Source organism: Stegodyphus dumicola, chromosome 11 (assembly GCF_044657685.1).
Source record: "Stegodyphus dumicola isolate Sdum_Otavi_A_Nest chromosome 11, ASM4465768v1".
NCBI classification, from domain to species: domain Eukaryota; kingdom Metazoa; phylum Arthropoda; class Arachnida; order Araneae; family Eresidae; genus Stegodyphus; species Stegodyphus dumicola.
In genome coordinates, this window is record NC_140778.1 from 159,408,583 (window position 1) to 159,434,207 (window position 25,625).

The 25,625-nt window shown below is 29.9% G+C and overlaps 1 protein-coding gene and 1 long non-coding RNA gene across 6 annotated transcripts in view; one reads left to right on the forward strand and one right to left on the reverse strand.

The window, feature by feature from the left end:
- The window catches only part of Atg18a (Autophagy-related 18a), a 91,365-nt gene extending 76,864 nt beyond the window's left edge, over positions 1-14,501 (forward strand). For 2 of the 5 annotated variants that reach the window (XM_085826172.1, XM_085826175.1), the window contains one exon: positions 1,563-14,501. In XM_085826172.1, the coding sequence (XP_085682298.1) occupies positions 1,563-1,693 (131 nt within the window). In that variant the 3' untranslated portion in view covers positions 1,694-14,501. The remainder of the gene's footprint in view (positions 1-1,562) is intronic. The other 3 variants (XM_085826173.1, XM_085826174.1, XM_085826176.1) reach the window with 3 other exon arrangements.
- A 114-nt stretch (positions 14,502-14,615) lies between these two features.
- LOC118197511 (uncharacterized) lies at positions 14,616-24,012 on the reverse strand. The gene is made up of 2 exons (XR_004759617.2): positions 23,394-24,012; positions 14,616-14,890 (listed from the first exon to the last, which is right to left on the reverse strand). It is a non-coding gene; the product is annotated as an uncharacterized LOC118197511 (long non-coding RNA).
- Between the last annotated feature and the right edge of the window lie 1,613 nt (positions 24,013-25,625).

The following is a 25,625-nucleotide window of genomic DNA, read 5'->3' on the forward strand; positions in this document are numbered from 1 at the left end:
GCGTTAAATATGTTTGGTGTGTTATGACTATTATGCAGTTAGTGCACCGATAGTGAAATATGTTCTTTGAGAAGAGAAGGGTCTCTGATTCTTAATTAAATTAATGGAATTAAAAAAAAGTTTATGCTTTTATGATCAAAATTATTGGCAATGTTATTAAAATTTGAATTGTATATGAATGTTATTAAAATATGTAAGTAAATTTTGAAAAAAAATATGGAAGCTGTTTTTAATATTAAGCAAATATATACAAGCATTTGCTTTAAATTCCTGTTTCCAGAAAAATTAGAATTTTAATCGTTAGATGAAAAATCTAATATCAGATAATTTTTACACAGCCCTTAAAATCACATTTTTGTGAACATACAAAATTTTTGTGATTTCCCTTCTTCAAGGAAAATGGTTTAAATCAAGTAATTTTAGAAATTTTTGTTGTTGAACACTCTGAAATAGGATTAAAACTAACTGCTGATTGAAAGTCTTTGTAGTAATATTTTTACCAAGCAGTAACACATAATTGAAATTATGATAATCTGAAAAACCTACCTCATAAGTTTTTTTTCTTAATCTGTGAAGCAATCATTAAGAGCTGTTTAATTATGTGATATTTATAAACATCCGTCTCAGTAATACTAATAATAGAAGAGTGGCATTTATGAATGCAAATACATAATCTACTTGCAGCACCACACTTGCCATATACAGTAAAGACATAATTCCTAATTGTTCATGTTAGCCCATGTTTGATGTAATCAGTTAGCTACAGAATCAATTAGCTTAGATGTAATCAGTTAGCTTGAGGATTCAGGTCTTGGATCCTAAATCTAGCGGCAAAAACTGAACAACGAAGAAAAGCAACCTTCACAGATGCACTCTTATTAATGAACATTGCTATTAATACCTTTGTATGCAAGAAGTAGTTGGTTGACAAAACCAAATATAAATGACACCATAAAATCTGCAAAGCTCAAAACCAGAACAGCAACCCTGTCACATTGATCACTTCAATTTAGAACTAGAAATAGAACTGAATAAGGGTTGTTAAACCTCCCAAAGAGGCTTGCAAGTTTCTCACCCTGATATTAGTAGCATGCATATGCAGAGTTTTTTTGCAGCAATCTGGCCTACACATTGCTTAAAATATTTCCCAACTATTGGCATTTGTCATAAGTTTTCAATCTTCTGAAGGTCACACTGCTACCATGTATTTCATATTCTCCTAGAATTCGTATCCAAAGTATATCTTTAAAATATTTGAATGGGGTGATCTGTTTCTTCTAGTTGCTATGATCCATCTGTCAAGTACGTGTTATCATACCCTGTCTTAAATTACAACATTCTAACATTCTTATTGTACAGTTGCCTTTTAAAACTCTTGCAAATGGTTGCTGCTGTATGTTTATTTATATTGCTTGTGGACAGAAGTGTCTGCAGGGAAATGGTATATTTTGTGAATGAGATTCCTTATCCCATTTCCGTTCTTTACCTCAGTTTAGTGTATCTTAAGTAGTAAAAATTGATTAATTCCTTTTTAATTTACTATACTTTATTTTGCTTCCTAGAAATGCAGCAAGATAGAGGGGATGTTGATCTTGGCTCCAAGGATGTTGTGTATGCACCTGCCAGTTCCTCACCTAGACAAATGGACTATGAGAATGAATTTCCTCCAATGACACATAAAAGTGAGATCTAACTCTTGTGCTTCAGAAGAAGTTTGTGTAAGTTGCAAGCATGTAAAAACATATCACAGCCACTAAAATAAGCACCTGAAATAAATTAATATAAATAAGGAATTTTGTTTTCCTTTTATAAATCTTGTAATATTTTAATTTTTGTGAACTTGTATAACTTATCTATGCCTTGTATGTTATATGTTACACTACATACGTTACGTAATGAATGTTATTATTTAAATGTTTAGTAGTTCATAGACATTTATAATTAATTGATAACAAAAAAGGGTTGAATGTTAATATTTTTAACAAATTTTCTCCTTTTGTCTTTTCCCTCCTTTATTTTATTGATAAAAATGAAAGCATTTCTTTTATTTGTTTGGAGGAAGGTTGATAGCAATAATAAAATGTGTATGATTTTTTTTTCTTGGTACACCAATATTAATGTATATTAGATTTATTTTATGTATTTGTGTATCCATTTTATGTGGTAGTAAAATTTTAATCATTCTGATCTATGCAAATCTGGCAAAAAGTTGCTTTTGTAAAGGTTTATGATATAAATATATTAAACTTGAAAAAAGTGCTTCTTAAAATTTTTCATTTATTTCCAAATTTGCAGCATGCAGAAAAGAGTTTTATTGTAAATCATATAAAAGTGTAATGAAAAATAGTCAGAAAAACTCTTTCATGTAGTTTCTTTACCATGAAATATTGAGACATACTTCTGTTTATTATCTATGGTACGTCATATATTCTTGATCCGGCTTCAGCTGATTTTTTGGCTTTCTTTGTATAAAGACTCTTAAAATGCAAGAAGCTACATGGACTGTAAAAATTTCTTAATAATTTTAAATACTTGTTGAACGTGTTAGCCAGTGGATTGTAAATGAAATAGTAATTAAAGATATATTTCATCTGAATGCGTTAGTCAGTGGATTTGTAAGAGAAATGGTAATTAATAGAAGTGGTGGGTATATTTCATGTTTTTCCCCCTTAAAAGATTTTAATGCTATGTAAATCTGTAAATGCATAATAATAAGTTATTTAAGGAAAAATATGTTGATGATGCTTTATAATTATCTACAAGATGTGTGGAGATTTAATTTTGCCATTCTTGAAAGCAGTATTTTTTGGTTGGGTTTAGTCAAAGAAAACAAGCATATTTTGTACAACTTTCAGGAACTCCTTCAAATTTTTAATATTGCATATGCACGAGGGGGGGAACAAGTTCTGAAGGCAAAACATTTTTGTGATTCAGTTTCTTTATAAGTAGTGTTTATCTATGAGAGCATTAACAGAAAATTCTTTAAAATTCTACTGAACTACTAGAAATTATTTGATCAGATTTTCAAAGTCTGAAAATTTAGCCAGATATATAAGTGGATTTTGAAGGGAGTTGCTATATTTTCATTCAGTGACAGGGAAGAATTTTTCAAAAATTTTCCTGAATTTAGAGAGTCCAAATTATTTTGCTGCATTGCTAAAATTCAGAATTGCAACATATGGCTCTAAAAGAAAATTAGGTAATTATATGCTCTCCTAGATAAATAAACTTTTATATCTAGCAGCAGCAGCTTTCCTAGATCCTGCTGGCTATAAAATTTGGTTTCCATCAAAGCATAAAAGTCAGCAGGTGACCTGCCAAAGTTACACTAATCGTTCATATGGAATTCTAAAGGAAGTATCTCCTCTTTATTTAATAAATAAACAATCTGTATTTTCCCTGCATAATTTTTGTGCTTTGTAAAAAGGCTTTCCTTGATTAAATTCTTCCTTAGTTTGAGCCCAATAAATTGGCATTTTCAATTTCAGACAACATTATGTCTGCATTGGGTACTAATGTTTCTATGTATTTAATAGGTAAATGAACTTTTTCATTTAATAATCTTTTTTTTTTTTTTTTTTTTTTTTTTTTTTTTTATGTGTAATTTTGTCTTGCCAAGATCCAAATTTGTTTAAGAAAAAAATGTGTTACATTGTAATATTGATGTAAACGATTACTATTTCTAGAAGTCTGTCCATCATAGATTATAATTTTGCCATTAATATCATAATCTTTATGAAGCTTTTTTTTTTTGCCTATGTTGTAGAAATTATAATTAATAATTTTAATTACGAGTAATTACTAATTAAAATGTATTATTTAAGCAAATGGCTATCAGCATTGTAACTGTATACTCAGTCATAATTAAACGAAATCCATGATTGATATGTTTGCTTATGGAATGATATGCATTGCTGATTTGTACATTAAGATATGAATTTAATTTTTATTTTTGTAAAGTTTTAATTATGCATCTAGTAAATAATCTGATAAGCTTTTTCCCCCTTCAAAAAAAAAAAAAATCAAAAAATGGTTTAAGTTCTGAAATGTTAAAAAATTAGTGTAGTTGTATAGGTATATAAAATAAATATGACAGTTTTCTTAAGCCCAGAATAGCTTTTTTAATAGCTTAATAGACATTTAAAAAATGTTTTGATTACCAAGTGGGTTTTTGTTTTGTATAAGGAAGCTAATTAAAGATCTAATTTCTATTTCATAAAATATACTCTTCTGTAAATAACTGTATAAATATATTGTTTCCAGAAGTCTCCATATTTAATAATTTATTTCATTTTGTTTTTCTTTTGTGTGGATTTAGTTTTCAGTTTAGTTCAGATGTTGACTTTAGTACTAGAATGATAGCTAATAATGAAACATCAGTTATAAAATTTCATAATTGTGTGAACCTATGATACTATTCTTTTTCAATTTTAATTTGCAAATGTGTGGGTTTTTAACATTTTTGTGATACTCAGAAATACACCTTTAAAATTTTCACTTAACATATGACTTTCAGTTTGAAATTTACTTTCCAGGATTTTCAAGAAACAGTGAAATTCATAAAAACTTAATACAAATCCTTTGAATTTAAATAATAAAAGAATGAAAAGGATTTAAACTAAAACTTGTAAAGTTTATGTTAAATGTAAAATGAGATTGACAATTAAAGGAATGATCTATAATGGATAATGTACAAGTAAATTTTTGTATAAACAATTTTAGCAAAAAGGAATTCCTATATAATTTTATCAGAAGATGCTTAAAGAAAAAAATCTCAGCGAAGTATTCTAAACGTATTTAAAAATATTAGTAGTAATAAGTGAATGAGTGTTAAGTTAATCTCAAAGAATTACTTGTACCTAAATGGAAATAAATTGTAAATTATGTAAATATGTGAAAGTAAAATTAAATGTAAACAATGTTAATATGTGATTAATATAAATCATGATATATATTTACTGTATTAACTTAATAAAGTAGATTATTTTGTATCTTTGTGCTTTATAAAATTGTTTCAAAATGTAATTTTTTATTATATTAAATTTATTATATAATATAAAAATTACATTTAATATAATAAAAAATTACATTTAGTGTAATAAATTTTTTATTATATGTAATTTTTTATGCTAAAATTAAAAGTTTCTATCAAGGTATTATTTGCACTTTTCATTATTAACTATAATTCTTCACAGTTAATTTATAACTTCTGTATAGATAAGTTAAAGCATTATGTTTCAGATCATGTTTGTTAAGTTTTGCTTGCACTACTGAAATTCTTTAAATTTAAAATCTGAAACTAAACTTCTTTAAATCAAGTAACTTGATCTTTAATGGATATAGCAAAATTTCATGGTTTTAGTAATCTGTGAAAAAATATGCAAAAATGTAAAATTAGATTTTATTTTTTTTCTTTTCATGTAATATATTATCAGTGTTTTTTCAGCCTTTTTTTTTTTTTTTTTTTTTTTTAGTAGGTTTAATGCCTTTGATTTTTAATATGATAATTTTCGTCATTTAATAAGTTTGAGAAATTCTGTAAAACATTCCACATCAGTATTGATTATAAATGTATTAGGATCTGGTCCAAAAAATGAAATTGTAATATAACAATCACTGCCTTGATCCATATGTTTCAATTTAGTGCTAGTATAACTGAAGTGCATTGCAGATTTGAGCTTTTTAGTTATATGTAAGATAATGTATGTGTAAAATAATTGCCATTTATTCATATGTAAAATGTATTTGGTCTGATATCAGTAGTTAATTGCTGAGATTATCACATGTTTTTTAAAAATTGTTTTGATATAGTGTATAATTACTGAAGAATGTGTTATGATTATTTAGGGATTTTGTTTTGTACTTAAAAGTTCTTATTTTGAATTCTAAAATGAGAAATTTCAAGCTATGAATTGGTTTTTTAGTTTATATTATTCTGAAGACCCTGTTTTATTTTCAAAGTGATAACCTAGTGAATGTTGAAAAAATTGTATTGAATATGGATGGTTTTAAAACATTTTAATATTTTGTCTAAGAATGAGGAGTAAATTTTCTAATAAGATTTAAAAAAATTATAGTCAAAGGGTTGAAATGTTATACTTTAAAAACCATAACTAATGGGAAAGCATATGTATTTTTAATCAAGAGCCATTGTTTGACATATTTATTGCTAAAGCAAAGGGATTTTTAATGCTATTGTTAATGTTCTTCAACTCCAATATGTTTTTGTAATCAGTCTTAAAATATTACACGCATTAGTTTTGTAAAATATTTTGTCTTTAATAATGGAATTCAGATTTTAAATCAAATTGATTATGAGTAATAGTTCATTAAAAATATGTAAGCATAATTCAGAAAAAAGAATGTATCTTAACAAAATAACTGTTGATTGTAAAATTTTTTAAAGTACTTCGTGGTTTGAATAATCTGCTCTAAAAATATTTTCAAAAGTATAAATGTGTGTGTCAAATTTAGTGTTTTCCTCCTGAGTTAAAAATTCAAATGCAAAAATTGTATATGTGTTTGTATTTTAAATACGTTATCAGCTCATGTCATTTTCTTTAAAGTGAATGTAAATTTGAAGAAGAGATTCTAGAATAAATATCTCAGTTTGCTATTTATTAAAAGCATTTTACTTTTGTTCCTGTATATATAATATTCATAATGTGATATAATGCAATAAAATTGCTTATGAAATTTTCATTTATTCAGTTGTAAAATTGTTACAGAATAATATGAATGTAAAATTTTAGGCAGTTGAAAAACAAACGCTGTTATGGAATAGATTATAGTGCTTATAATAATAGACCTTTTAAGTTTAGTCAAAATGTAATTTCTCAGGGTAAAGATAAGTATACTGTTTCTGAAGTTTGTTGTTTGTCTAAAAACTATTATTATTTGATATAGTTTATTAAACTTTAAGGGTATTTCTAGCTGAATGGTAAAAGATCGTTGCAAAATGTCTTTAAAGACTAGGTGGCAAAGTACATCATATGCAGTTTTGCTGTGCAGTAGTAAAATATTTTGCTGCTGCACAGCGTGATATGCACAGGATGTTTTGTGAATTTAAGAAAATGCCTTCTGAAATAATTTCCTGTGCACTTATATCATTTTTATATTTTGTATTATAGTGTGTTGCTATAATTTAAATTTATTACTGTGACTAAAGTATTTTAAATATGTATTCATTATAAAGGTAATATGTATAATTTATCATAAATTGTTACACATTATTTGGGTTTATTTCCATGAGTAAAATTTCTTGTTGAAATAAAATTTATTATAGTAAATCATTGTTTTTCAGGTATACTGCTATAATTATTTGATATCACGTTATTAATTGTCTTTTTTTATAGTGTGTGTGTATGTCTGGAAGTGCAAGTACCAAAAAGAGCTACATTACCTAAATTTGACTTCATTAATACTACGTTTTATTCATATTGCCAGTTCTAATTGCATTAAATTTAGTTTTGCCTGAGATTTTAAAGAGTGTGTAAATATGTTTCGTAAATTCATTTATGAAAATGACTGCCTATGTAATAGCAAGAGCTAGAAGAAATTTAACACAGCATTCACATGCGTGCATGTATCCTAGTTATATAGCATTTTATTTTAGAAATTATCATCTGATACGAATTGCTTTATTAACAACTATTGATATATTAGTTTATTTAAAGCTGTAAAATAATACAAATACAAATCACAGTTGAATATTTGAAGCAAGGCAATAAATTGGTTAAATTTCTATTATCAATAATGAATTTTTTAACCTTTTACAGATCTTAATATTTTTCCTAAAGATGAGACACATAAATAACTTCAAGAATTTTCTAGAATGATATTTTTTTAATGTGTTTGTGTATGCATATTGCAGTAAGATTTGATTTTCTTATATCTAATTTTATTCTATGAGTTTTAACTGAAAACAAACTGTTTGATAGAAAATATTTGATTTGAAAATAGTTGCATACTTTGACTGATGAATGAATTTTTTGTTCATGTTTCTCATTGTGTGTTTATACTTATTACTTTTCAGTATTTAAGAAATAGTTTAAATTTTATCTTTTATTATTGATTCAATATTGATTATGCCATTAGAGATCATGTATTAGAATTCTGTATTGATAAAGGGATAAACTTTTAAGTCATTATTTAATGCTTAATTAATAAGCTTTGATTAGGATAAAATAAAAGAGTGCATATGTATAATATTATAGCTCTGCTATGCTTTGTATATGTATAGTTTTCCTCTCAAAAAACAGTTTAGATGCACATATGGCATGTGTATGTAAAAACATATTATGGATGTCATAGTATAAGATTTAAATTTTAATTAATATAATTTAAAAATTTTGGATTTTCAGTGTAAAAAGTTCAGAATAGTATATACCATACCAGAATGGAAGGACTTTATATTAATAATTTACTCCTGTAAATGAACCCAAATTGTGTTTAAAATGAACTTATAATATTATTTTATGTAGGGATTTTGGTTTTGGTTGGTTTAGGTGGTCAGATAGCAATATACATAATATCTACTGTAATTATTACTGTAAAAATGTATCATATATTAATGTTTTATGTATTTTTCATGTGTGTATTTAAGAAAAAATTACTGAAGTAATTGTTTATTTAATTTTATTAAATGTGATAAATGTATAAGAACTATGCTTGTTTTTTTTTTTAATGTGCAGCCAGTCAAATAATTAATGGGAAAGTATGTAACGTATGATAAGGTTTTTACATGCTTGAAAATATGTTTCTATTCTGGTGTTCAGTTTGGGGGAAAAATGAATTTGTCAGCTGATTCAACTTCTGTGATTTATTTATATGAATATTGTACAGTCACATTAACTGTCAATTTTAAAGTTAACTGTATCAAAAATTTTTCATATGGAGAACATTTATGTTTTTAATCCACTCCTCCCTCCCCAAAAAAAGATTTTTTTTTATTATTATTTTATCGCAGTCACATTATATTATGATGGAAGGAAACTCAGGTGTAAATATCAGTCTTGTTTAAATCCATTATTTTTTAGTTTAGTTGTAGCATTTAAGATGAAATAATCATTAAGCATGTCATTTGTTAAAAAAGCAGGAAGTAAGCCTGTTTGTCATAATTATAATTGATACTCATTATACTGACATTCATAAATTACAGTATGAGTTAGTTTTACATAACTAATATTATGCTGAGTAATCATATTAAAAATAAAATGAATTTAATGTTCTTTTATTACTTGCATGATGATTAAGATTTTTTTAAGTATTCCATGTGTAGACTATAGTAAATAATATCAATTAAATAGTATATTGAATTTAAAAATCCTTATAGCTAATGCAGAACTTAAAGTACGTTTAAAAAGTCACAACCCATATGACACAAACAAAAAGCGCTTTTTGTGTAAATTTTAAAATGTATTTTGTGCAAAAATAATCCAAAATTATTTGTTATGTATATTTGAGATTATCTTAAAAAATAAGTTTTCAATTTTTACTTCAATCAAAAATGATAGGGAATTATGTGAATTTCTCCATAATTTTTAAAACAGGAAAAAATTTTGCAGAGGCTTTTTGTTTCCAGCAAGTGTTCATGTGTTAAGAGAATAAAAAGTATTAAGCCTCATATGCAAACAATCATGTGAAATAAGTGCACAGCTATGTCTTGAATAATTAAATATTTTTGTTAATAAGTAAGTGCAGGAGTTTTCACAGCATTAATTTACTGCCCACCAGCGGCCGAGCAGTAAAGTCGCTGAACACTGGTAGTTCGGTCCGAGGTTCAAATCCCGCGAACAGGCTGACTGCATGAGTTTTTTCGTGGTTTTCCTCATGTGTAACGTGTATACAAGCCAGTTTCCCTTAGAAAGTCCTCCACGAAGGCATCCCTCCTCTTAGGCAGATAGCCCTCGTGGCTTTGCCGTAATTAAATAACCTAACCTAACTAACATTAATTTACTATAAAAATAGCATTACAACAAATTCTTTTTTCTGCTGTTTTGCTTTGTCATTTTGAACAACTTCCTTTTCAATATTTTCAACAACTTCCTTTTTTTATGTTCTATAGCTTATGTTTTTGGATTACTTATTTGTAAACTTATTGAAGTCAAATACACATACATAAAGTTTTGGGGTGGTAGGAAATCAGGAATCAGTTAAGTTGAAATGAGTGCTGCTGTTGAGGGAAATGAATTCAGATGGTGCACTAGAATAAATGATCCTGGCTAATCATTATGTAGATTGTAAAAGTGACAAAACTATAAATGATATAAATCTTTAGTTTACTTTGTGCTAATTGTTGTAATGAAGCCAATACTATAATGTTTTTTGGTTTATTTGATTGTGGCAAAACACTCTAGGGCTATTAACCTAGGGGAAGGGATGCCTTCATGGAGGACTTTCTAAGGAAAACTGGCTGGTATACATGTTACACACGGGGAAAGCCACGAAAATGCCCATGCAGCCAGCTCGTTCATGGGATTTTAATCTTGGACCCAACTATTAGTGTTCAGCAATTTCACCACTCAGGTACTGGTGGCCTCCCCAGTACTGTAATGAATTGGCTGGAATATTCAGTTATAATAAAATTTATTTGAAATATTCATTAAATCATTTATGGAAAATTCTGTAAAACAGTAAGTATTTTGTAAATGATATAAAAAATTATGGTTTTATAATTGCTGTACATTAAAAAAAATGAAGAAGGAATATTTAATAATTACCTTAAAATTTAGAAAATTTATAAATTATTTCTGAGTATTAATTTGTATAAGCTTATGTTGTTGCTGTTATTGAGTTATCAGTTTTAGCTTAGTCATCACTCAGTATCTTGTGTATTTGTTAGGAATCAAAATATTTAAGATTCCAACAGCTCATTCCATAACATAGTTAATAAGCAATGCTCTTTTTATCATTTGCAGAAGATTAAGATACTTATTGAAGGAAGTTTAGTGTGATTTCAGAGTTGTGAATTAGGAGATTTTGGACAAATTGCTTTTGATATATGGAGAAATAAAAGGTGATATACAAGATATTTTCAAAATCTTTCTCTTAAAATCTAAGTAATGTTATTACTAGTGGGGTAACAGACTAATGTTTGAGTACTTGGGGTAAAAATTATATACTTTTTTGGAGGCAGATTAAAAAATGCTTGGATAAATATTAATTTTCAGAAACTAAATCTTCTCATCAGCTTTTTTCTTCTTAAATCGAGGATATGCCAAATAGATTAAAATGTCATTTGTGTATGTTAATGAGTTTAAAAATCATTTTTTGGGAAAGATCTATTTGTAAGACTGTAATAATCATTTATTTAGTCCCATGTGAATTGCTGTTGACAGAAGTACTGTTTTGTTTACCATGAAAAATGTATATTTTTGTAAATTAGACATCTTCAGCATTCTTAATTAAAAATAAAGAAGGGTTTTCTTAAAGCATTAAATGGCCATAGAATTATTTTAAAAAATTTAAGAAGGAATATTTAATAATTACCTAAAAAATTATTTATATTATGTCTTATGTAGTATGCTTTATATTAGCAGCCTAAAGATTCATACTATTATTAGTATTACTAAATGTAAACTAATCAGATACCAGTATTCAGATATACTTTTATTAGCAATTTAAAATAATTTATAAAGATTGGAATACTTAGAATAGGGCAAAGCACATGAGGGTTGTCAACGATTCATTTAAAATTTTTAAAGTTCATATTCGCATTACACATGGGAAAAATCATGAAAATTAACTTACAGCCAGCTAGTTTACCATGATTTGAACCTGGATCCACCATTAGGTTTTTGGTGGGATATATTTGTGTAGTAGTTTAAAGATCAAGAAATAATGTGAGAATAATTTTTTAGTTTTAATAAATGTTGGCAAAATAGTCTCAAGGAGAAAATGTTTAATTTATATTTAATTGAATGCAAGAAAGCATACATGCATACCTATTGAAATCATTCAGTTAAAGTTCATTAAAAAGTTGTGATATTATACCCTTGAGATATAACCCACCACTGGCCAAGCAGTAAAGTTCTTGAATACTGGTAGTTACTTCTGGATTTGTTTCCAGGCAAAAGGCTGGCTGCATAGGCATTTTCATCCCCCCCCCTGCATAACGTGGATACGAGCCATTTCTCTTTGGGAAGTCCTTTACGAAGGCATCCATTCCCTTAGGCAGATAGCTCTCATATATTTTGCCATAATCAAATAAACCCTGAGATATATATATATAAAGAAGTTAACTGTGTATTTAAATTGATATGTATTTTTGTAGAATACAGAAATTGATTAACCATAAATAGCATAACAAAAATTAAAATAGAAAATTTATAAGTATGTGAACATCATTTGGCAGTATATTAAGTTTTATCAAAAATTAAAGCAGCTTTGCACATAATGCAGATATGTGCAGTAGTTTATCATGAGTAGTTTTAAGATCTTATCTTTGTATTAGAAGTTGATACAACAGCTGACAAATGCATTAAATATATCAAGTGTGGGAACTAAGCCTTATTATACTCATTTCTCAAATTATATGTTATGTTTACTCAGATATGAACTTATGTATCACTGTAAAGCTATTATGAAAAGTCATAATCATAGAAATTGGAGTGTAGAGGTTCAGGCACTATGTAATAGTGTAATTGACTGTATGCACAATGTACATTTATATTTAGTAAATTTCATATCTTACTTTGTTGTGTATGAATGCTCTCTGTATGGTAAATTCTGTATTATAATAAACATTTAGGAAATTATTTTATGTTACATGTATGTATGAATGTTTCTTTTTAATAACTTTGCTGTATAAAGATGCCGTAGTTTATCTGTTTGAAGTGAATGTTTATATAAAAATAGCAATTTAGTAATAAGTTAAAAAAGAAATGTACATAGAAATTCAAAGTGCTTGATTGCTGAAATCTGGAGAATGAATTAGTTTGCTTATAAAACATGGCATCGTAAAATCCCAGGTATCCTTTATTTTACATGTCATTATGTTTTTACAAGGAGCTGTGAGAAAATTGTGTTAGGCTATTTCTTTTTTATTATGCTAAAATCAAAATATTATAATTGTGAATTGGTATATGTGAAGTTTTTATCTAAAAAAGGAATTATTACCATACTTGTTATATTTTTTCTGTATTGAAAAATTTGGACAATAATAATATTGGAGATAAATAATAACCTGGGAAAAAGCATTTGTAAGAAAATTATAGCAATTAAAAAATTTAGTTGCAAAAAATCATTTTAATAATTTTTCTTATAAAAAGTGTATCAAATAAGTATTACTAACCTTAATGTATTGTAACTGGTCATTATTTAATTAGTCCTTTTTGTAAAAAAAATGGCAATAATGATAATTGGAAAGTGTTTAGGATGAAATTGTGTAAATTATGGTAAGAAATTTAATAAAAATAATGTTTTTTTTTTTTTTTTTTTTTTTTTTAAGCAAAGAATGTAGATAATATTTTTTGGCAGTATTCTTTATCTCAATTCATCTTAACTATTTATAAATTCATTCAGAAAATTAGCTGAATTGTTTTCAAAATTCTTGCTACCAGCATATATAATTAATAATTGTTTTAATACAAGTCATTGAGAATATCTGTTTTTGAAATGATTAAGTAATTTTAGTAAAATCATACGTAAGTTACATTTTTTATTTATAATTATTTATGCATCTTATTTTTGTTACATAGCATTTTAATATGCTATTGTGAACAGCTGCAGTCTGGTATGTAAAGAATATTTGAAGTGTTGCAATAAAATAATTTTTGCAGTATGCACATTCGTACAAAATTATTCAAAATCACCATACATGCAAATTTAATTGGCAGTTAAATGTTCAGTGTTGGAAATTGTGTGAGCTAAAGGTGGCAGATGTGTATTTTAAAATTTAGTGAATGGTGCATGTGACTGTTAAGAAAACCTAATTGTGAAATGTAATAATTCATTGAAAAAAAAATGAGAACTATTATTAAATAATTATTTTACAAACATCTTTGAGTGTAGATGTCGAGGTGGTCCAACATAAGCTTTGTCTTATAAATGCAGCAGCTATTTTATGCAACATTTGTAAGTCTAGGTATCTGAAATTTGCTTTAATAATAGAGCTTTATAAAATCCAATTTGCATTAATTCCATGTAAAAGTTAAGGATATCTGCACTTATAAACTGTAGGTTGTTTTTGTACATAAAATCAACACTGTTTTGTACTGTTCTAGAGTTTTGTGACATGTTGATAATAGGATCAAAAATGCCAAAGTATATTCTAGGGAATTAATTATATTCTGAATTATATTTTTATCTAAACTGAATTGTGATATAGATCTGTATGCTTTTTATTTTCTTGTGTTTTGTGTCCAGTAAAATGCTTTGTCATTTTTGTTGATGCTTTAACATGCATCTTATGTATCAGTGTATTCTAGCCATAAATGTTCTCAAAAATTAGCTTTTGTAAGATGAAAAAAAAATTGAAATAAAAATGTTTTTTAAATTTACCTTTCTATCATTGTGGACAATTTAATTTTCTTATGTTGATTTCAAATTTTGTTTTATACTTGGAAAGAACTTATGAATTTTATACATGTCTCTGAAAAATGGATTTTTCAAACTGTAGATGAAATTTTTATTTTTATTGCAAACATATTGGTAAATTCCAGACTGATGCAGTTACATCAAACTTGCCATAAATGTCTTTTTGAAATTTAAATTGGGGGCTTTAAATGCAATTTTTTCTAAAATTTTCATAGGTTTAAATTCAGAAATCTGGATTTGACCAATCAAGCACCTATTTTATAATCATCCATGGCCTTCTGTTAATAATTATGCTCTTTTTATACTTCTTTATCAGTAGTGAGTGTACTTTGCAATGGGGGCACGGTGGCAACTGGAAAAAAAAAGTTATAATTTTTTTAACTAAAAAGGGATAACATCCAACAAAAAAATTTTAATTATAATATTATCTAGTTATCATAGATGAACTCATTATAAATTAACAGGTGTTCTAAAATATGAAAAGAACAGCTGTAATCATCAATAAATCCATCAGAAGTCCCAATTGTAACTCAAGCATTTATATATATTAATTTACCCTATATCCTTCAATCAATAATAATAAGCAAATTTAAATTCTAAAAACCAGCTGAGGAAATGGTAGTCAGTCTAAAAGTCAGCTTTCGGAATAATGTAGCCTTTTACTATTTAATGCTGCTTTTATACATTCTTCAATACATGAGTCAAACTTTTTCTCTTTATGAGTATAAATTTTTCTAAATATTGTTGCGTACTTATGGGATCTTAATGGATTGAATGCACGCAGAATCGATGATAGCTTGACCAAATTTACTTTACAAAAAGAAACACTTTGCAGTTCTGGAACTTTCCACAGAAGCACTCGTACATCTCTTCTCAGTACCACAGGGCACAGTCAGTAGTTAAACTTCAAATTGTTAAGAATGTTAAACACAACACAATGCAAAGCACATTTAAAGAGTGAAGCTCACACCGAGATATCTCAATACTCGAAAGCTGACTTTGAATTGAAAAAGAGAGCTGATGTCTTAAATAGTTAGTGCTGGCCGCCGAGAAATATCATCTTATCCATAATTACTGGAATGTATATGAGGGCCAGTTATGGTTAGTTACATATAGGGTTCAATTACAGTTATACAGGGACCGGACCAAAATGCCAGGTTTGACAGCACCAAGTAAGTGAGAGGGCCGTTTACCTCGATGTTGATTAGACTTTTCCCTATTAGTTTATTTTTCCTCCACAGCTTTGACTCTTCAGATTGTAGTGTTACATTATATAAAAGATACTACGGTTTTAACATAACTTCACTAAAATTATTTACATATTCATAAAAGTTCGTAATGGAGTTCATAAAGTCCCCACCCCAAGGAATGCACGCCTTATGCAGTACAATCCCTGGGAAGGAAGCCATACTTACAACTAAGGAAAAATCAATGGATGGATAGATAAACAACAAATCAATAAATAAATGCAAGAATTTACAGATTTGTAAACAAGTAGGACCATACTCTTAGTAAACTATTTACATTATATACACTTGAACCTGGATGTCTCGAATACGCACCAAGTTTGCTACCGTTACACCATGAAGAGCATGGTGGAAGGAGGGAGAGAATTTTGTATATTGAGTATGAACTCTGCTCAACTGATATGAGAGCAGGCAATTTAAATACACAGATAGCTGCTGATAAATATGCCGCACACTATTAAATATATTTATGAAATGAGAATTAAATAAAAGTATAAGGATAAATTTATAGGAAACGTATCTGATGTTATAAAAAAATTCATTTTTTACACATATAAGAAAAGAGTACCATGATCGATTGTCTGCACCTTTATGGCATATGCCACAGCAATTTTTAGGAAATTGCCGTAGCGGAAAGATCTTTCAGAAAAAAATAGAGGTATGCATTAATGTATTTTATCAGACTTCAGAGTGCAGCCATCTTGAATTTGTGAGACACTAAACTTCCCATCTGTGAAAAACTGAATTGATTACATGATGAATGAAGGTTTTGGGAGATTTTTACCAGGTTTTCTTCACTGGAAGTTGAAGGCAACAGTGTATCCCGATCATGCTCAATTGGATTCAAATCTGAGCACAATTCCATATCCTCTGTTATTTCCTCCTCGTATATCACATTCATGAACCATATATACCATATTCTACACACTCATTGCTTGCATCTATTAAAGCTTCCTTCAATCTTCAAGATATTAAAGCTTCCTTCAATCTTCAAGATGTTAAAGCTTCCTTCAATCTTCAAGATGTTAAAGCTTCCTTCAATCTTCAAGATGTTAAAGCTTCCTGTTAAATGCATCCTCATATTCTTTTGTGCAGAAGAACTTTTTTTTTCTGTCTGTCAGTTTGTGTAGAGATTTTATAGACGTTTTACGATGGAAGAAAATCTTTCACAAATCTTCCGTTGTTTGTGCAAAGCCCCAGGAAACTTAGCTGATGGAGATTTTCAGGGAATCTCTGATTTTTAACTACCGACGCTTTTTCTTTATTTGTACAGAGACGTTCCTCAGAGATCACATGTCCAAGGTAAATCACTTCTCTGAACAATTTACGTTTGCAAAATTTTAGATTGGCTTACTTCAATTTCTAAAGTACGTTCCTAATATTTTCTAAATGCCCTTCAAAATTATTTCCAAAGATACTGATGTCATCCAGATATCAGACAAGTTCGTAAGAAATCAAGATATATCAGACAAGTTCGTAAGAAAGACCTCTCAACATGGTCTCCACGAGGCATTCGAATGTTGCTGGCGCAGTACATATTCCAAACAGCATCACTCTCAACTGCCAGAGTACTTTTCGTTAGTAAATGCCGTCTTTTCTCGGTCATCAGGTTGTATCTCTACCTGCCAAAGTCCATTCTTTAAATCAAGCATCGAAAATCACTTGCTTTCAGAAAGAGTGTCCGGAATATTGTCAATTCTAGGAAGAGGGCAGTTTTCTTTCTTCGTAACCTCGTTCAACCACCGATAATCAACACAAAATGTAGTTGAATCGTCTTTTTTTTTGAACCAGGACAATGGGAGAGGTCCAAGGACTTGTTGACAGTTTGATAACGTCACTTTCTTCCGTATCCTTTAAAAGTTTCCTTACTTTATCCTGTTAAGCGATCATAAAATGTCTTGGATGTTGCTGAAGTTTATGATTCCCGGCATCAATTCTGTGCTGTGTCATTGGCAACTCTCACCGGGATAACTATCTTCGATTAGTTGACGAGTGCCGAGGCTAATAAGTACTCCTCGCGCGGTGTTAGAGACCTTGGGATATCCAAATACACCGTAGGGGAAATTTCTGTTTTCGACTAGAGATCCAGGAAGTAAAAATTCTGTTCTTGCTGGTATTGTGATATCGTCTTGAGCTATGATTTCATGGACATATTTAACTCCTTCATCATTAACTGCGAATAGGGTCATGTCCTCAGTGGCAGAATGCAGTTCGTTACTTTTTAAGTCCAAAGAAAAATTATATTTCCTTGGAAAATCCGAGTGTGCAAGGATCGACAATATCTTCTGCATATGCCATGTGACTGTAGGTGGCACTCCCAAATGTGATGTTACCGTTTAACTTTCCATCAGTTTCAATTTTATCACCGGACACAGTCTAGAGGGTAATGCAGGGCAGGGTCCTGATGAGTTTACATTCCGACTGTTGAGATAAAATTTTTCTGATGATGGTAACAGTGGCTTCAGTATTGATGGCCAAATAGCAAGGAACTCCATTAATATATCCTGTGATGTAAAGTCCATTACTGCAGCCACTCACTGCAGAAATCTGAAGTGCTTTAAAATAGGGCTTCTTAGTATCTAGTACCTTCCACTCCACAAAAGATGCCCATTAATTTGTTTCCTGCATACTTACTAATTTTCATGCTTTGGGGTAATTTGCAGTTTCTTCGTATGTGACCTTAAGTACTGCAGTTCCGGCACTTTAGGATCAGTTTCTTGTCACTCCTATTCTGTTTCAAAGTACTGAATTTCCTGGTGACAGTCGTCTAGACAAGCAGTCACTTGATCACTGGCTTCTGAACTTGAGCAGCTCTGATTGGGTGGCAGTTTCTGCGACCGCTTGCTGTGCTGCCTCGAATTTTATGGTGTATATTAAAATGTTTCTTAGATACTTGACATCCGCCATTTGCAAGGTGGTTTTTTTTTTTTTTTTTTTTTTTTTTTTTTTAAATCTCAGGATCCCGTTTTCCATTGCTGAAGTACTACAGGCACAGGATTTGCCTTCTTTCTGATGGGCAATCCGAAAAAGCGAGATCAGACAGTCTTTCAACAGCCATGGTGAACTCCTGGAGTGTATCCGTGGGCTTCTGTTGGCGCGATTTTAACTGAAGCCTGCTATCGTGTTTTAAATATTTCTCGTCATAGCCCAGCTTTAACACGCCGGATTAACAAGTCTATATTCTGTTTTTCGGGTGGTGTTTGAAGGATATCTGCTCTTAGAAAAGCGGCGAGATGGCAGTCCTTAGCTTGAGAATCTCATCCAATTATGTCTGTCACTATAGAAAACAGACAATTGCCAGGTCTTTCCATTACAAGTAGACAGCTTGAGATGGGCGAGAAGGCATGGTTAAAAATTTAAATCCATCAGAATCGCTTCATGCTGTCGCTATGATTTTTTTTCAAGCTGTCAACTTCTTTGCTGACAGCAGAATCTTTGTAATCGATTTAATGCAAACAGTAGAAACTCGCTCTTCGATTTGTTGTTTGACAGAAGAAACTCTTTCTCTGATTTGTTGTGCAACAGCATAACTCTTTCTTCAACTTCTTCACCTTCATTTTCAACCGTGTCTGTTCTGCCTCCTTATAAACTCAAATTTGTTTTCCGTTATGGAGGTTATTTCTCTTTTCATTTCCTCTTGACCTGCTTCAATCAAATCTTGGACATCTTCCATCTCTTCCTTAACAGAATTGAAGGTTTCAAGAAAATATGGAAGATCTTTTCTTGAAATACAGCACAGACAGTCACCAGCTTTCTTAGTTGTTCACCACTGCTCTTGTACGGGATTCAAGCCTACTTCTGACGCCAAACATTGTTGCGTGCTTACGAGTTCATAATGGATTGAATGCACACAGAACCGATGATAGCTCGATCAAATTTATTTTCATCGAAAGAAACAATTAAGAGTTCTCGAACTTTATACAAAAATATGCGTATAGCTCTTCTTAGTATCAGAGAACACATTCAGTAGATACACTTCAAACTAATAAGAACGTTAAATACAACGCAATGCAAAGCACATCTAAAGAGCAAAGCTCATGCGGAGATATCTCAGTACTCCGTACTCTGAATTGAAAAAATAATGCTGTCCCGTTCTTGTATTTTCCCCCTGTCAGTTGAGGAATTTCAAGTCACTTCCACTTTTCGAAATTACTCGAAGATAGATGAAGCCGAATACGGTTACAATTTCATATAGGGATCATTACATAGAATACCAACTCGAGTTATACAAGGACCGAACGAAAATGGGCGATTTGTCGTCAAATTTAGTGACAAAAAATTAGTTACCAAAACCGCTGTCATCTTGGCGATATTTCGCCAATTTACCGAGATAGCCATTTGCTTCAATGTTAAATAAATTCGCTTCTATAGTCTTATTTTTTCGGCAGAACTTAGACTCTGCAGATTTTCATGTGACATTACTCAAAAGATACTACAGTTTTAAACATAACTTCACTAAAATAATTTACATATGTACACAAATTTGTAACAATATATTGACTACTATAAAAAATATTAGATTTCATAATTTTTACAAAATAGGTTTTTAAATGGATTTTCTAAATTTTAAAGTGTCAAAACATAAGTATTTGTACAATTTAAAATAATTTTACAACTGGAAGTATATCTCTAAGATCAATCGATGTGAAAATAAAACCAGACTTATGTAGACATATTGCATACTGTTATTAAGTCCCTGACATGAGTTATATTCGTGTTTTTTAATTTTTATAATTAAACTTAATGGTTAGTTTAGTCTATTTGAAGCACACAAGGGGGAGAGATGCTTTCCTAGAGGGCTTTCTGAAGTAAAATGACCCATTCGCCTAGGTTAGAACCAGCAGTATTCAGCAGGTCTAAATTTGGAAATTATATAAACATAGTTTTAAATTTGTAGTTCTGATTATTTTTATTCAGTTTGACTTGTTTTATTTTATCTGTGGGTAATTTAATACTTTTTGATATTTATTTAATTAAACTATTTTATATTTCTGACATTAATTAACTGAATATTTGTGTTATAAAGGAAGAAATGTCCAAATTCAGGTAGAGTAATTTGCCAAAGTTATGTGGGACTGAGGATGAGATCTAATTTTACTCTAGGACCTTTTTTTCACAAGCATTTAAGAAAAATATACCAGTATATTAAAAAAATGCAATTTTTCATACATATCAATACAAAATAGTATTCAAATAAATGGTTCCGATGAACCCAAGTATTTCAGTGCCAATGGCTTCATAAAATTCAACAAAACCATTTGTCAACTCATTTCATAAAACAGAAGAAATAAAGAATATCAAATTTTATTTTTTGCTTTCTCTGTACCAAAGAATATATGTGATTGCATAAACTTAGAACAACTGCATGCAGATAGCTTTTAAATTTTAACAAACTCCATTGACAATTTAGTAAGAATATTAAACTTTGTTCTGTGCTTTTCCAAAGAATGAAGACTGATTTTACTGTATATATAAATATAAAATAATTAAATTCTCTATGAATACAGTTCTAACTTAAGTGCAGTTTCTGAAGATGGATGTGGAATTTTAAAGCATTTAGCATAATTTATTGATGTATATTATTTGTTTAAAGCTAGTTCTAACACATAAAGCAGAGTAATGATTAGTTAACGAGTATTTTGTGAATTACTGGCAATTTCAAATGTATATTAATTGCAATCATAAATATGTAAAATAAAAAGGCCAGTTAGTCAACTATTACTTTTCAATTTCTTTGTTATCCAAGAATATTCTACATACGAATAGTAAAATTATTAAAACCCCAGTATATATAAGCTGTTTCAAAATAAAGTGAAACATTTCCAAAATTCATACATTTAAAATTATTTGTAAAAGAAATTTCATATCTAGCATATAGACACAGAATTCACATCTGATGTGTAAATTTTTGTTTTAAAATATTTATTATAATGATCAATTGCAATTAAGTTGTTCTGTGTAGAATATTTCTATATCTGTAACCATATTCAATGGTTGCCAGCATATGTCAACATCACAGATAACAAGAATGCAGATAAACTTGAAAAAATGCTAGAAATTTCAACAATAATAATTATCATAAATGTCACCCTCTCAGAAGCAAATGCCACAGCCGAATGCAGATTGAAGGAACATCGAGTTCCAATAAAGCACAGCTCCATAACATCAGTAGTGATCGACTTGTAATTAAAACCATAGCCAGGCTTAGCACTGGCCATCACAGAGGACTAAAAATTGGCAGAAAGGATAGGAAAACCTACAGAAAATGCAATAACTGTCCGGATGCATAATTCACAACAGCACACATTTCTTATTGTGTGCTGTTGTGAATTATGCACACAATAAAAAATGTGTGCTGAAAGAATTACCTTTTCTGAAAGAAATCAAACCTCTATGATCATGGCATTTTGCATATTGCCAGGGTTGTCATCTTCACCCATGGCACTATTAAAATAGGCTTCATCATAGACACAATAATGACCACAACAATGAGGCAACTGCATTTAAAGTTGTATTGCTTAGAATAATACTTCTATAACTGTAAACATTCAAGTGAACTGACATCAAAATTCAGAATGCATTACTCATTGAATGCAAAAAAAAAAAAAAAAAAAAGTTCATACATTGTGTGAATAGAGATACTTCATACTCAAATACAGAAAAAAGGAGCGTATTAAATAAATGAAGAAGACAAGAAAAATATATCAAACATTTACTGCAACATCTTTCCTCTAAATTGCAGAACTGGAAGACCATATTTCATTGCATATGTGAAGCAAATGTAATCAGCTACTGAGCACATTGCTGATCACTTTTTACTTTCTATACATCCTGCATGAACATAATTGGTGTTTGATTTCACATGAGTGATATGCTACAGTTCATCACTTATGCAAATCAAATTCTTTTTTCAGTAATTAAAGTAGCACTATCTTCTCTGATCCTGATTTCATTTAGTGCTTATAAATGCTTCCTCCCTCTTTTTGTATTTTACCATAAAAATATTCGTTGTTACTTTTTTTAACTTGCCTCCCCCCCTGCAGAATACCTTTTTGTAGCCTTTGAATACGGTATGTGTAAATCTTATAGTTGTGATCACCTGGTATTCAGTTTTATGTTGTGAAATATTTATACAGAATGTTTCAAAATGATTGAATGATTAACTGTCACCTGAAATGCTGATTATAGATCCATAGTTTCAGTTCAAGAAATAATTTAAATAAGAAAATTAAATTGTAACAGTTTTGATCGCAATATATTAGTAGAAGCATATATGAAACTTAAATTTTTACTTGGGATTTGTAAAAGAAATGTTTTCCATAGGCAAATTAATAAAAAAATTACCATCCTTATAAAGTTAAAATTACCTTCCATAAAATTAATATTTGAGACACCAAAAACAAATAGTACCATAAACACTCATATTAAGTATTTGAATGTGAATTTCTAGAAGTTACTTCTAGAAGACAGGATCAGACAAGATCTTACTTTAGAAGAATTGTTTTCAAAATGTGCACGAGTCATACAATTTGAATAACTGTCTTCAAAGCCAACTTCACACATTATAGAACTACAGTTTTTTCTTTAATATAAAAAGAAACAACTTACTAATTTTAAATTTTCTTATAAAAATTTAACTTTCATATATTTTCACTAAAGGCAGTCGGTAAAAAAATTATAATAATCTAAAAACCTATTTCATTTGATTCATTTTCATAACTGAGATCCATGAGATCTACAACCAATGTTTTAAGATATTTAATCAAGCCGTCTTTCTGAAATATCCAGCATACATTAGTTCCCTAATTCATATGAAGTTTTGCAATTTTTTTAAATGATTCCCTTTGCTTTTAGTATCGGTCAATGGCTGCACTCTCAAAATGTTTTATAGATGCTCGGTGTCTATAAAAATTTTTATAGATGTCATTCATTCTCTTGCATTTTATCGTCTGCACCTTTTTCGGTGAAATTTTCGAGTTTTTAGGCTTGCTAAGTATTATCCTTTATTCCACTAACCTCTTCTGATTGATTATCATTAAATCTTACTGGTTATCTTACTAGTTACAGGTCATCGCTTTTATTTATTTTTTTAGTCGTTATGTTACACTTTATCCTGTTAATCTTTAAACTTGCTCATCTTAGATAAAACCAGCTCATAATTTATCTCTACATAAATTTTAATTTAGTTATTTTGATTTTTAAGTACTTAAATAGCCTAATTCTGCTTTCATTCTTTTACTTAGAAACGTATTAAATATCAAGTTTAATCCAGTTTTGTTATGCAAGTGCTTTTGGAAATCCAAGTTTATATTGATTTCTCGAAACCTAAATCTTAGTACAACCTAAGATTACTAACATGTTCACTTCCAACTACGAGTTATCTCGTAGTAGGTCGAAGTCTGTGTTTAGGCGCCAGCTACGAGTTAATTCGCAGCACGTTTTTGTTTTATGTACGCCACATAATATCAAACTCGTAGTATTTTCATGTTCTTTGAAGGCTCTGGCTTTGGGGATTAGGGGAAAATGCAACAATTTGGCGCAATTCATGATATTTATTATAATTAATATACGTAATTATATACTAGTAAATAATATAGGAACTGTCAAAACAATCAAGCAATTTATAATAATCTTTGTTGTAATACTTGTTGTAAAAATAATCAATCTTTGTTATACGCAACCGCCAACTACAAATATACGAATATACTGTAGTTACGAGTATACTCGTAGTTGGCGCTGTCATAAAATACAGGGTGATTATAATTAAAGTTTAAGTTTCAAAACGCTATAAAAAAAGAACCACTGATGAAAATGATGTGAAATTTGAAAGGAATGTTATTGAAAAAGGCGGAAAGCCTATGGCAGAAGAAAAAATTTAGTTTCAAAAGTTAGCAACAGATGGCGCTGTAAGCGGCAGAATCACGACGAGAAACGAGAAATGATTCGTAAAACAATGGCTAAGGTGGAAGTTACACATTAAAACGCATTGACAAATTATAATTGTTGAATAATTTTATTTGCATGACTGTACATATCACATCGAAAGGGACAAATCGGTTTCAAGAGTTTTGCGGCGACATACCGCATAAGAACCATTCATCAAAGAAGTTCGGAACTGTCGCAAAACATGTTCAATATGGTGTCCACCGTTGTATGCAACAAGTTGAAAGTGACAAACAGCATGTTCCACAACGGATCGCAGTGTCTCCGGGGTGATGTTCAGAATGTGTTGCGAAATGCGTGCCTTTAATTCCGCTAAATTTGCAATTGGAGCACGGAACACAACATCCTTCAGATACTCCCACAGCCAGAAATCACACGGAGTAAGATCAGGCGATCGGGACGGCCAGGATGTAGGGAAATGACGGCTGATAATTCGAGCATTTCCGAAATGACGCCTCAGCAGCTGTTTCACGGGATGTGCAATGTGCGGAGGAGCGCCATCTTGCATAAAAATGATTTCATCCACACATCCATGCTGTTGCAGAACTGGAATCACGTGGTTGCACAAAAGAGACGCATACCTCTGACCAGTGACGGTTGCGGGAACAGGACCGGAAGCACTCGTTTGCTCGAAAAAATATGGTTGTAGGATGAATGATGCCGTAAAGCCACACCATACCGTTACCTTTTCAGGATGAAGTGGTACGGGGTGCGTTGCCAGTGGATTTTCTGTTGCCCATATTCGACAATTCTGGGTATTCACGTATCCTGTCAGATGGAAATGGGCTTCATCTGTCCACAAAATTTTCCACGGCCATTCATTATCCACTTCCATGCGAGCCAGGAATTCTAACGCAAACGTCTCCCTAGCTGTCAGGTCAGACGGAAGCAACTCCT